The 12,032-nt window shown below is 42.4% G+C and overlaps 2 protein-coding genes, 1 long non-coding RNA gene and 1 other non-coding gene across 5 annotated transcripts; 3 read left to right on the plus strand and 1 right to left on the minus strand.

The window, feature by feature from the left end:
- Nucleotides 1-200: 200 nt before the first annotated feature.
- On the plus strand, nucleotides 201-282 carry TRNAS-AGA (transfer RNA serine (anticodon AGA)). The gene has a single exon. It is a non-coding gene; the product is annotated as a tRNA-Ser (tRNA).
- A 157-nt stretch (nucleotides 283-439) lies between these two features.
- LOC116650587 (uncharacterized) lies at nucleotides 440-2,123 on the minus strand. Its single transcript, XR_004303589.2, has 3 exons — nucleotides 1,270-2,123; nucleotides 926-1,202; nucleotides 440-867 (listed from the first exon to the last, which is right to left on the minus strand). It is a non-coding gene; the product is annotated as an uncharacterized lncRNA (long non-coding RNA).
- A 387-nt stretch (nucleotides 2,124-2,510) lies between these two features.
- LOC6622358 (kinesin-like protein KIF20B) lies at nucleotides 2,511-4,122 on the plus strand. 2 transcript variants are annotated; one of them, XM_015175869.3, is made up of 3 exons: nucleotides 2,511-2,833; nucleotides 2,895-3,026; nucleotides 3,104-4,122. In XM_015175869.3, the coding sequence occupies exons 1-3, from the start codon at nucleotides 2,588-2,590 to the stop codon at nucleotides 3,845-3,847; spliced, it is 1,122 nt and encodes a 373-aa protein (XP_015031355.1). In that variant the 5' UTR covers nucleotides 2,511-2,587; the 3' UTR covers nucleotides 3,848-4,122. The 2 variants fall into 2 exon arrangements, with proteins under 2 accessions (XP_015031355.1, XP_002047671.1); XM_002047635.4 differs by having other exon boundaries at nucleotides 2,512-2,833; nucleotides 2,895-3,047.
- Nucleotides 4,123-4,850: 728 nt separating this feature from the next.
- Nucleotides 4,851-6,069, plus strand: LOC6622177 (uncharacterized). The gene has a single exon (XM_002047636.4). It carries the CDS (start codon nucleotides 5,123-5,125, stop codon nucleotides 6,005-6,007), a length of 885 nt encoding a protein of 294 aa, XP_002047672.2. The 5' UTR covers nucleotides 4,851-5,122; the 3' UTR covers nucleotides 6,008-6,069.
- Nucleotides 6,070-12,032: the final 5,963 nt, after the last annotated feature.

Raw genomic sequence — 12,032 nt, forward strand, 5'->3', positions numbered from 1 at the left:
GTTTTTTCAATCAAATGTTTTCCATTCTTGCAAACTATTTTTAATTTGTTTATTAATTTCATTTCTATTTCTATCATATCTCTCTTTTATTTACTCAATTAACCCACTTGAGCGCTCATCTATATTAATAACTCGCCCTGTTATGTTTATCGTTGTCTTCGCGTGCTTATATGGGTAAATGTTCTGTTGATGCTCAACCGGCAGTCGTGGCCGAGCGGTTAAGGCGTCTGACTAGAAATCAGATTCCCTCTGGGAGCGCAGGTTCGAATCCTACCGACTGCGAATGGTAAAGCATTATTTTTTTTATATTTGCATTTCTTTTTTTAATATTTTTATAACGCAAATCTTAATTTTGGAATATGTTTGGGTAATTTATTAAAAGAAACCATAATTGTGTGATATAAAACATCCGCTTTATTACATTTTTAATAATCACAATTGATCGCTTACACATTAGTATATGTATATATCCGCCAGATTGGCTCAAAGCCTATTCAACAATTATGATTATGAATATCTCTCTCTCTCGCTCGTATCTTTTTCTTATACTCATTCTTGTCCACTTTCTTCTCTCATTTTTTTACAGTGTTGTCCGAAAAATAGGCTGTTTCTTTTCTTCTGATAGAAGACAACTATCGATTTTGTGGTAAGTGCACATTCATATATTTAAATATAAATGAGAAAATATGTTATGGCAATTCAACATGTATACTTCTACATAATTTAACGTGAAATGACAATTTGATGGATCTATTTGTTTGATTCCTATGGAGCATACCAATCTCTTCATTCATGAAATACCAGACTTAGCACGTTCCACACGCCATTTGAGGCTATTTACGCTGCCATCAGCTTTGGGATAACAATCTGTGGGTAATCTATAATTAGGCTCATTAGCATTTAGCATTTAAATAAATTGATTAACCCATCCGAAGGCCTTGGCGGATGCAGTCACTCTAAAGTCGTGGTCAGAAGGGCGAAGGGGGCTGCTAGCAAAGACCAAGTCCAAGTCCAAGTCCAAGTCCAAGTCTAACTTCAGTCGCAATTCCAGCTGCGAGTTATGTAATTACAAAGCTGGAATCCCAATGCTGCTCAAATTGGCTTCACGCGTTGCACAAGTGGCAACTGTCCGAGGCGCAGGCATGCTGCCACATGCTGCACAATAATCAACGATGGTAGGCAGCAGACACACAGAGAAGCCTCTAATTAAAAATAACAGAAAAATATAGGTTACACCTCGACAAAGACCGTTGCATGGTGAGCACTCACGAAGGAGCAGCAGGAGAAGGCGGCCAGGCGCATGAGGGGCAGCCAATGCCCAACCAAGTAATGGGAAACATTTTCATCAAAGCAAATACGCAACGGGGCCCACGGAGGCGTCAAAGGGGGAAGGCTGAGTCTCTCAAGTGGGTACGGTGGCACTGTGGCACGGTGGTACGGAGTTACTGGAGTCTGTGGGCTGGGCAAGTGGCACTTATCATGCATGCGCCAAGCGAAAGAAGCGGCAAGCAGCGAGAAGCACACAAAAATTAATGGGCTGTAATTACGTGCTGCAGTTGCACGGCGAAGCCAGCAACTGGCAAAGGAATGCCCCAACCGAGACGACAGCGACAACGTCTTCAGTCTCGAGTTCCATGTCCGTTGTCTTTTATAGAAAATTAAAGCCTAAATTTGCTTGTGCAAAATTTACGATGTGTTTACGATGTCTTAAATTATTGGTTACCCTAATGCGTGGCAGCAACGCGAACTTCATTTGCTCGCACTCGTTCTCTTGTAAACGACTTTACGCACAGCTGCCAACGTGTATATACCCTCAAATTAGAAATCATGCTGCAGAAAAATCAACAATAAACGCTGACATTCATCGCTCTCTATCAAAGATATTCTTCGGAGCCTCTTTCTCTATTGGCTAAGGCATGTCCAGTTACAGTAGCTGTTGGGAATCTCTTTGATTTGTTTCTAATACCAAATATCAATACAAATTTATTCCATATTGAAAAATTTGTGTCTTTTGCAACACTGCTGCTATTACGTTAGTGATGTCAGTTCGAGATGAGCATCGATATTTTTATCGGGTAGACAAAGAAACAAATCGATGCTTCGATTTATCGAAATGGTTGCTTTGCATAAATAGTGTTTCTTTAAGAGTATTAATTTCGAAAGCATTTTTACTGCCTGATCCCCGATGCCTGATTGTCTAGAGTTTTTGCAGATAATGGGCATAAGTGGGAACAAATCGTTTGAATTGTATGCATAGGTTAGATTTATTTCAAGTTGCTCCTCGCCGATTTGAACAGCTAACAGGCTCCCCTTGATATGGTTTGGAGGTTTCTTGGGTATCTAAAGTTGTTGGGTATCTACTTAAAATCGTTTTAAATAGCTTTGACAACGAGCGATTGATCGATATTTCGATATATTTGGATACAAGACTCTCCATCACAATTGCTCTGATATTGCTAACAGAATTCTTCGCGTTTTACGTCAATCAAAGTTTGTACTATTCATTTAAACTCGTGCAGCAGGCGCAGTTTGAATTGGATTCTCTGGAAAAAAAAACCTTAAAATTAATTCTCCAAATTTTGATATCATGGAAAAAGAAATGCCCACCTTTCTAAATAATAGCATTGAGCAACAATCCGAAAGCCCGGACAATGCAATTGCGAGCAAGAACAGCGAACTTGGCCGTTTAAGGAGCACCACCAACAATATGAACCCACCTATGCAGCTGCCCTTGGGCAAGGGCGAAGAGTTCGTCAGACAGAGCAGAGACGAACTGTGTATTGAGCAGAGCTCCGGGGCCACGGAAGTGCAACATAGGGGCATACTAATAGAGGTATAAGCTCGTAACTTCGAAAGTACGTATACGTATAAGCTGTTCTGAACGTAACTTGCAGCAAGGAATCGCAGAATATTCCCATTCGGAAGATCGCAGTGCGGAGCTAATTGGTGACTGCGGGAAGGAAACGGTTGAACAGGCGCGTGACGAATTGGTTGAGATACTGAGCTTGGATTCCAGCTATGCCCAGGTGAAGGGTATACTAATAGAGGTCTGTGCGGGTTTCGGTAGTTCTAGTTAACGCTGAAAATAATCTAATATTTGCAGAAGGGCATAATGCAAGAGTCTAGTTCGGATGCCGAGCAGAATGTCGAGTATTTTGCCGAAGAAGAAGCGAAGGAGGTGAAGACCATAGAAATAAGTTCAGATGAGGAATTCATAAGATTGTTGCGCAGCGATGTCAAGACGTCCCTTGCTGAGGAAATCTGTCTGGAAAATGAATTGGAGGAGTACATACTCAAGAAATTGAAGCCCCAAAAAGAGATACCCGATGAAATAGCTGCCATGAATAAGTTCATTAAAGAGTTCACTCTGCGCATCGACAGCCATCCAGGCATGAAGGAATGGGAGAAGTTCAACTCTTGTATCGAAAAGGTCCATCAATATTACATGAGCCTCGACTACCCAATGTTTACCCAAGACGATAACGGCGTACAGGCCAATCTGGATAAGCAGGCGGAGCACAAGGACTTGGATGTCAGTCAGGGTCTTACGCAAGTCGAGGCCGACATTGAGAAAATGATGGAACCACTAAATGAACTCATCCTGCGCTCCGAGAAACTTACCCATAGCATTGAGGGCATCGAAAAGAAAATCACCAAGTTGGACACAAAAGTGGACAACTTCAATATAAAGTATAATGATACGCTCGCCAATAGGGAGAAGTCCTATGAGGATATGATGGCGCTGCAGTCGATGCGCGAAAGAATCGGACAGAGACTCACGCGGATCGAAACGGAAATTCACACATCCAAAACTCGATTACTTCAGGGTCACACGGAAAATAAATAGGGCTTGTTTGTAAAATTATGGGTTCCCTTCAAGCAGCGGAACAGACTCTCTCGGTAGCTTCTTATTTTTTTTTTTTTCTGCTTTCTCAACTTACCAATTACACTTATGAGCGCCATTCCGAATGCAATTACCCTGATTATGGACCTTGTTATGGCACTTTGCATACGTAATTCGTTTCGGTGGTAAAGTCATAAGATGTGGGCAACTCAAATTCTGTGTATGTCTTAAACTATTAGCCGGCAAACGTCAAGAAATAAATATCCAAATGTACAATATTAAGTGGTCGTTGGCTTGTGGTGGAACTGACCTGGGAATCATCTCCTAAATAGGTGTCTGATGTTTTCCGACAAGGCCTACTTGTTGCTTAGTTCCTCGCTTTCCAGCTAGAGAAGCCAGGTGAATGGGCTTTAAGAAAGTTGCAAATCGAACTTCCATATGAAACTCTACTTATATCCCGATCCATTTGCGTAAAATTGAGCTGGAAGTCGATAATTCGGAACGAGATCTCTCGCTTAGTAGCCGAATAGCTCATTCCTTCGCCTTAAATTTAACAAAGTACTTTTCAATGCACTTTATTTGCCCTTTGTATACACACACTTTTGCATGCGATCGATAATCCTTGAAAATTTCGTAAAGATCGGCCTATTAATACCAAAGTTATTGAAGAACATATTTCTGATAGTTAATAAAGCATCGATACATCAGCTTATCGATGTTAAACAGAAACCATTATCGATGCACAGTTATCGATATTTTAATTTTCATATACGAAAATTCGGTATATCGATATCGAATATTCCGATACATTGTGGTATCGATATTGTTAACCGATATTAACAATCGATATTAGTTTTGAGCGCCCCTAAATATAACGGCATTCGAAGTTAAACTTATGTAGTCCTGAATACGTTATACGAAAAGTTAAAATGAAAATAGTTCGTTTAGAACAAAGTTGGCTGCGTAACCAAACTACGATACGTTATATGCCTAATTTGTTAGTCGATTTTTGTTTGCCCGTTGTAAAATAACTTCAAAATTTTTTGTCTACTGTTTTTTCTTTCGTTTTTTTTTTTTGTTCTTGTCCTGAAGCCAGTATCGGCTCGTGCTAACCGTAGCAGATACTTGCGACAGGCAGTTGCTTCGATATGTTGCCCTGCAGCAAAAATTTTGTACGTGAAATCCTGACTGGCGATTTGTATTCCAATCCGAATTCCACGCGCTGGTGTGGAGCAGACCGACCCAAGTTCCAGCCACTGCGCGCCCAGCTGCCAAAGCATGCTGCCCCACAAAGGCTGGGCACACATGAGTATCGCCGCTATCATAAGGGAGTTGGAGTTCGGAAAAGCCTCGACGGGCCGTTGCGAGTCCATGACGTGGCTGATGGCCCAGCAGAGTCTGCCGCTCTGGAGCAGGCGACTTCCTCGCAGGAGCGAGGAGCTTGCCGGACGGCTCCAGAATAACAGCAAGTGGTTCCAGTTCGATGTCGAGGTCCATGAGCGCCTCTGGTCGCTCTGGGGTGGACTGCATCCGCGCTCCACCTGGTTTAACGGCCAGGCGAGGGGCCACCAGACGCTGGCCTGCTGTGTGGTTGCGTGCTGTGCGGCCAGCGTATTTCGCAGCCTGGGCGAGTGGACTTCCAAGTTTCTGGACGCCATTGTCATCAACGGGGACAAATATTATCGCAAGAGCCTGCTCAATAGCCGCGGCAACAAAAAGTCGATCGGCGTGAACGATTTGGCACTGGAGTGCGACTTCCAGGACATACACTTCATGGTCCAGCTGCAGCTGGTGGCCTTTGGACAGCTCTACAGCTCCCCTGCCAGCAATATTATGGGTCTCTACGAGGCGCTCAATTACTTCTTCACCCGCTCCCAATGGGGCATACTTGTATGCCAACATCGATATATAGCATTCGGGTATTCCTCCAGCCGGGACGGTGGCTATTTTCTCTACGACTGCACCGAGTGGGATAAGCCACTTTTTCCCGATAACATGGGCGCCTCCTATGTCCTGCGTGCCAAGCAGCTGCTGATGCTTCTCTACATCATTGTGGTGACCCTCAATGTGCGGAAACCTCATGTCGAATTTCAGCTTTACAGCGTGGAAGCGAACCGCATAATGGACCAGGATATCCGTTTAGACGAAGAATCGAGGCAGTAGTATTGTCACAATGTTTAAAAGAATTTGTTTCGTGGTGGGCAAATAAAAAAATAAGACAAATACGTTCCAGGAATATTTAACAGATGGACACAATTCTCAGTACCCAACTTACCATGAGATTGGGGATTGGAATTACAGAATACAGTAATATAGGTCCGTATCGTTATTTTACTTAGTCAGTCCTTGTAATTAATGAATATACGAATAGCGCTTAGTTGTCTAGTTCTACGAATCGTTAATCTTTTCCAGAAATGAGCGGATGTGACCTTATCAGATGCTTTTAGATTGAATATATGGTTAGCTTAGTTCTCCTTGGCTCATATTCTTTCTCTGGAAGTTAGTTTACTTAGAAGTTCTCCATGGAGAAAAGTGCGGAAAAAGTAAAAGGTTCTTAGATGTGAACTTAATTAAGCACTTGGAAATCCCTTATGAACCTAACTCTTAATTAATTCCTGGTTCCTAGTATCCAACTGCCTGACTCCTACAATTGTTTTATTCTTTTCCGGGACATAGTCAACTGTGCAAATCCTTGAGAGAGACGCTCCCCTCAAAGCAAACACCTTTAATGACTGCCAAAGGAGTTAAACTATTATAAAGGACCAATGCACACACACAAGCTAAGCTCCTGCGGGGCTTGCACTAAGGTTCAAAGAGTTTAGCAGAGGGCGGTAAGCATTCATGTTTATCTTTCGCTTTCATTCATATCATTCCTTGAGACGAGTAGGCCGAGTGTTGAGAAAGGCTGTGTTCCTAAAGTGTAACCATTAGATAATCAAAATAGCTCGCATTCAGCTACCAACTCATTCAAGAAATTCCTGGCTCGATGGCCAGGAAAACCAGTTTCATTTCAAAACCAAAACAAAGTTATTTTGACTTTGGTTTTTTGTTTTTTGCCCAGCTCTCAGTAAAAGGCAAAATAAAAAACTCGTCTACTACGCAAGTATGCAAAATACTACACGGAAACGGTGAATCAGGTAACAAAATAAATAAAAATAAAAATTAAAACCAAATTGCAGCAAGAACAAAATAAACCAAAATAAGGTGAAATACAATAAAACTGCATTCCGAAAACTCAGTCAAATGTAAAAAAAGAAAAAAAAAAAAAAATGAACAAGACAAAACTTCTAAAAAAAAAACCGAGAGAAAAAACCAATAAGAAATCCGGTTTCGTTTTCAACCAGAACGAGAGTTGTGAGTTTGGAAGGTTGCGACGCGCTGCTCGTTTTGCTCGTAATTCTGCGCTTGCCCATAAAACGGGCCACAGGATGGATGCAGAAATTCACCGACTGACTGTGTGGACGGGTCGGCTTGGGGAGGGCGTGCACTGTGCGGGGCGGGGTTGTTTTGAAGTGCTGTTATGAAGAGGGCTAACCAAACGAAATTGGCCAAAAAGTGCAAAAGGCAGCCAACTCTCTGATAAATTGCAGGAGACGAACTTGAAATTTAGATTTCGAGAGCAACCGCAAAATGTTGCCAGAACGTCAACAGCGGCAGCGGCACTGGCGCAGCGTCGACGTCGCAGTTGCAGAGCGCAGCGACTGCACGCGAGCGAACGAGTTGAGAGCATATATTGATGGTACATATGACTGCAGCTTGGGGGCGTTTAAGCGTGTATTGGTGAGCATCAGCGTAAGAGAGAATGAGCGACACAGACAGGCAGAGAGAGAGAGCGCGCCAACTCGTTGGAGCAGTGGCTGCTGCGTCCATGGAGTTTCTTTTATGCATACAAAAACACAGACACACGCACACAGTCAAATAGTATTGCAGTTTTTATTGGCATTGTAAATGGTTGTGTGCGTTTGTGTGTGTGTGTGTGTGTGCAAAGGGTTGAGTGTCTATGCTGTGTCTGTGTTTTGTTGAATTGGTAGTAGTTGCAGAGCCATGCAGAGCCATGTGTCTGTGTGTTTTCGTGTGAGTTGTGAGCAGGAGCACTTTATTGATTTTTGCGAAGACTAAAAAGTATCGCATGCGATTTAGTTTTTGGCAATGATAAAAAGTGGAACTAGTTAATATGCTGCAATACAGTCTGTACCATAACCAACTACTGTAAATTAAGGTTATAAGCTAGAAGTTTATTTACAAATTTGCATAGCATAAAGTTTGCCATAAACAAAATTTGCCTGCATATTTACAACGCCCGCATTTAATTCTCTCTCTTTTCCACTCACCCACTCTCTCCCATGCTGCGGACAGCTGCCAAAAGTGCAGCCGAAATATTCTTTTAGCGCACATACAGAAGCTGCTCTGCAGATAACTTTAGTGCGTGTTCTCTCGCTCTCTCTCTCTCTCGCTCGCACTCTGCCTCACACACACACACACACACACGCACAAAGTAAACGCATTTTAACCCAACACTTGCAATCAAGTCTAGATAAACTTTTGTGCAAAGTTTGCAAAAAGCTTTGAGCAAAACTTAAATATGTAAACGCCATCAATTCGCACCTTAAGCCATGTCAATTGGGCTTTCCAATGCGCAGAGTTAAAAAAGGCTTACATGGCAAACTTATCGCAACCTTTTGGCCCACAAATCCCACCACGTTCCACTCGCCGGCACTTAACTGACCAACTAAACTTGGCGAAACAGCGAGCGACCCGCAGCCAAAAGCCAATGAATAGCCCAGCGGGCAAATGCAAAAATGGAATGCAAAAAACTCAAAGATGCACAGCAAACGAAGTTCGAGGTCATTGCATTACACACACACACACACACACACTCGCACACACACACACACACACACAGTCAGACAGACACAAACTGAAACTCACACACACAACTACAAATAAATAAAACAACAAATGATTTGAGCCCCTCGCAACACTCTCGCGCCTCATATCTGCGAAAAGGGGCAGCTGAAAAAGTTCAAGTCAAAATTGCAAATAAAGTAAATGGAGATGACTAAAAAAGTGAAATCCACAAAAAACGACCACGACACTAACAGAAACAACAACAGCAACAGCAGCAACAACAACAGTAACAGCAGCAACAACAACAGTAACAACGGCCAACTGCAGTTTGTGGAGCTTTTGTTGTTGTTGCTGATGCAGTGTTTTTACTGCTGCTGCTATTGCCGCTGCCCGTGGGGGAGTTAGCGGCGCAGCGGCTGCCATTTGGCACAAAAGAGAGAAAAAATCGTGCACAAAAAAAAAAACTATGTATTCGGCGAATGACACACAAAACAAGTAAGAAGCTTAAGGGTGCAGTGCTCGAAGAGGATCTACCCTGTAGCAAAAGAAACTATATATTTAATTCGGATCATAATCAATCAAGAGTTAAGCTCGGCCTAACATTTATGTACATACAACTATATTTTTTATTTAATTTGTAAATATTTAAAAGCCTATCAAGTCAGAAAGAAAATTTGTGAAAGCATTTCAATTCAGTATGCCCTGTTTGCACATCTAGCTAGTTACAGGGTATACAAAGGCACAGCAGCAGCAGCAGCAAAGCAAGAAGATTAATGATACCGTTCAAGGATACTTCGCTCTATGCTTGTGCTTTGCATTGCCTGCAAACGAGCAGCAACTAAAAAAAAAAATGCTTTCATTAAGTATTCGTGAATTGAGGGGCAAGGAAAATTTAATAAACTGAGGGCAAGGAATTCTTATTAAATTTAGGGCACTTAAAAGTAACAAAAAAAAGTTTAATTTTAGATAATTAAAATAGCGAACAAAAGATAAAATTAGATAAAAGCAATTCATGAGACGATTAAGAACTTTTTCTTTATGTTGATAAATCCTTTAAAATATGTTTGAATTTTAGTTCAAGCTGAATTTTTTATTGATCAAAAAATTGTATTAAAGATAAATATATTTGACAAGCATCCTTATTTTTCAATATATTTAGTATATCAGTCTGGTAGTTTCATTAAATCGCTAAAAAAAAAAGCAAATACTAAAACAAATCGTTTTATGTTGGTATAAAAAGTTTTGCTTGAGTTTTCCACCTACTTTTCTACCCTCTAAATTGAGCCGAAGCTAGCCACGAAATTGGAATGTGGAACAACTTATATTAAAGCTGTAACAACTCCCTACTATCTTTATTGCATGCATCTACTATCTGCAATTGCCCCGCCTAGTCTCGGCTAGAGCACTGCCCCCACACCACACACACACACACGCACACCACACACACACACACGCACACCACACACACGCACACCACACACTCACGCCTAGATTTTAATGACTAAGCGTCGCCTTTACAGCTACTGCTTAACGACCAGAGGCAGTCTGTTGCCTCCGCAGCACCCTCCCCCCCCCCCCTTTCAGACACCAACGAATTGTTTTTAACGAGCCCAGACGTTAGGCCTACCAGCGCCCCCGCACACCCCCTAACTCGGCCAGAGGTTCCACAGGAAAAATGCTCAAAATGTTGTCTGCGTAGGCGTAAACGCTTCCACCGACTAGCCCCACACTGTGCCCCCCCTCTTCTAGTCCATCCCTGCCCCGCCGACTCGGTAACTGGTCAGTCAGCACTTGGAAGCTCCAACTGGAAAACCAACTGCCAACTGACTGACTCAGTTAATGACTGAGCGGCAAAGCGTGCCCCGAAACGGCGGCAGTTACTCCTGGTATTGCCTTAGCTCCACCTCTAGCCTCCCAATCACCCCACCGCACCGCCCGCGCTGCCTTGCCAAGCGGCTTAATGACGCATGCTTGCGAATTTTGCATTCAGTTCGTGTTTAGCTTTGTGGTTTTGCCTTTTGCCTTGTTCCCTGACTGTTTTTTTTTTTTCAACTCCACACAAAGAGCTGGCTGCAGCACAAAAGCAGAACCAAAACGCGAACTGACTTCGTATACCCATTAATCGGAAGAGCGAGCGGGTAGATGTAACAGGACCTGTCAATTCAATATATACATTTTTGTGTGGCATAACATAGATTTGCGTTTTTTTGTTTTAAAAAATGCTTGCAGTATGATACTTCATGTTTTTTAACCCAAGTTTAAGCAATACTTTAAGAGATTAACGTAAAATATTTGGAAGTCAGCTAACTATTTTTCAAATTTGAAAGTTTTCTCCAAATAAACAGAGCAGTTTTTAAAGAAATTTGGAAAAGTTCTATTCCTAAGCGAAAAGGTTTAACAATAATTCAATAGTAATTCAAGTTAAACAATAACCAAGACCGCCGTTAAACACAAGAGTGTAAAGTGCGTTTTGCAGGGTATTTATAGCGTCGTGCACTGTGAACAACTCGCTCGCTTTGTGTGTGAAATTCATTTTTTTTTTTTATGAGTTTGCGTTCGTATTGTTTTCATTTTGATGAATGCGACGCTTCGAGTTGGCATAAAAAAAAGCGCAAGTGATTTTCAAGACTCGCTGCAAGGGAAAGGGTACACGGCGGCGGTGTGCGTCTATGGGCAACTACTGCTTGATAATTGTGAGCTGCAAGTCGTTCACATTGTTGCATGCTAAGTAGCTTCGAGAGTCGCGCACAACCCACACACATACACACACACACACTCAAAAGCACACCCCCCACACACACACACACACACATACGTATGTTTCTCAGACAGAGACGTCGTTTTATTGCTTGGCAGGGAGCCCGGCATAACCGACAAGGTCTCTAATATGTGGATATGGGTCGTCATCGTCGACAAAGTCAACGAGTTGGCGTCGTCATCGTCATTTGCATCTCGTTTCGTGTGTGTGTGTGTTGTGTGTACTTTTCTTATTTCTTCGCATTTCTGTTTTGTTGCGCACATTTCTGTTTGGTATTTTCAACCACATCCTGCCCTTTCCTGCCCTGCCCTGCCCCAATGTCAAAACGCAGCATTCGCATCTTTGTGCCACGGTCAAGGGCAAGTGGCGTCGCTTAGAGAGGGACGTGCCAGTAGCTCAGTTGAGAACAGCGAGTAGTCGGGAGTTCATGAGTTGTGAGTGAGAAGATTCGCATATGCAACTGCATGTTACCCATAAACCATAAATAGAATATACGGAAGATATTCCTCAGCAGCATCGGTCGAGTGGAACTAGCTATTTCTCGATGCATGGAGGTCTCAATATTTAAGCAGAGCTTTTTTA

This window comes from Drosophila virilis, chromosome 3 (assembly GCF_030788295.1).
Source record: "Drosophila virilis strain 15010-1051.87 chromosome 3, Dvir_AGI_RSII-ME, whole genome shotgun sequence".
Taxonomy (NCBI): domain Eukaryota; kingdom Metazoa; phylum Arthropoda; class Insecta; order Diptera; family Drosophilidae; genus Drosophila; species Drosophila virilis.

What these genes read in the sequence shown, in the direction of transcription:
- LOC6622177 (XM_002047636.4), top strand. Translation starts at nt 5,123, where the DNA reads ATGCTGCCCCACAAAGGCTGGGCACACATGAGTATCGCCGCTATCATA.
- LOC6622358 (XM_002047635.4), top strand. Translation starts at nt 2,588, where the DNA reads ATGGAAAAAGAAATGCCCACCTTTCTAAATAATAGCATTGAGCAACAA. An exon ending in ATAGGGGCATACTAATAGAG is followed by an intron (nt 2,834 to 2,894) that starts GTATAAGCTCGT and finishes CGTAACTTGCAG; the next exon opens with CAAGGAATCGCAGAATATTC. An exon ending in TGAAGGGTATACTAATAGAG is followed by an intron (nt 3,048 to 3,103) that starts GTCTGTGCGGGT and finishes TAATATTTGCAG; the next exon opens with AAGGGCATAATGCAAGAGTC.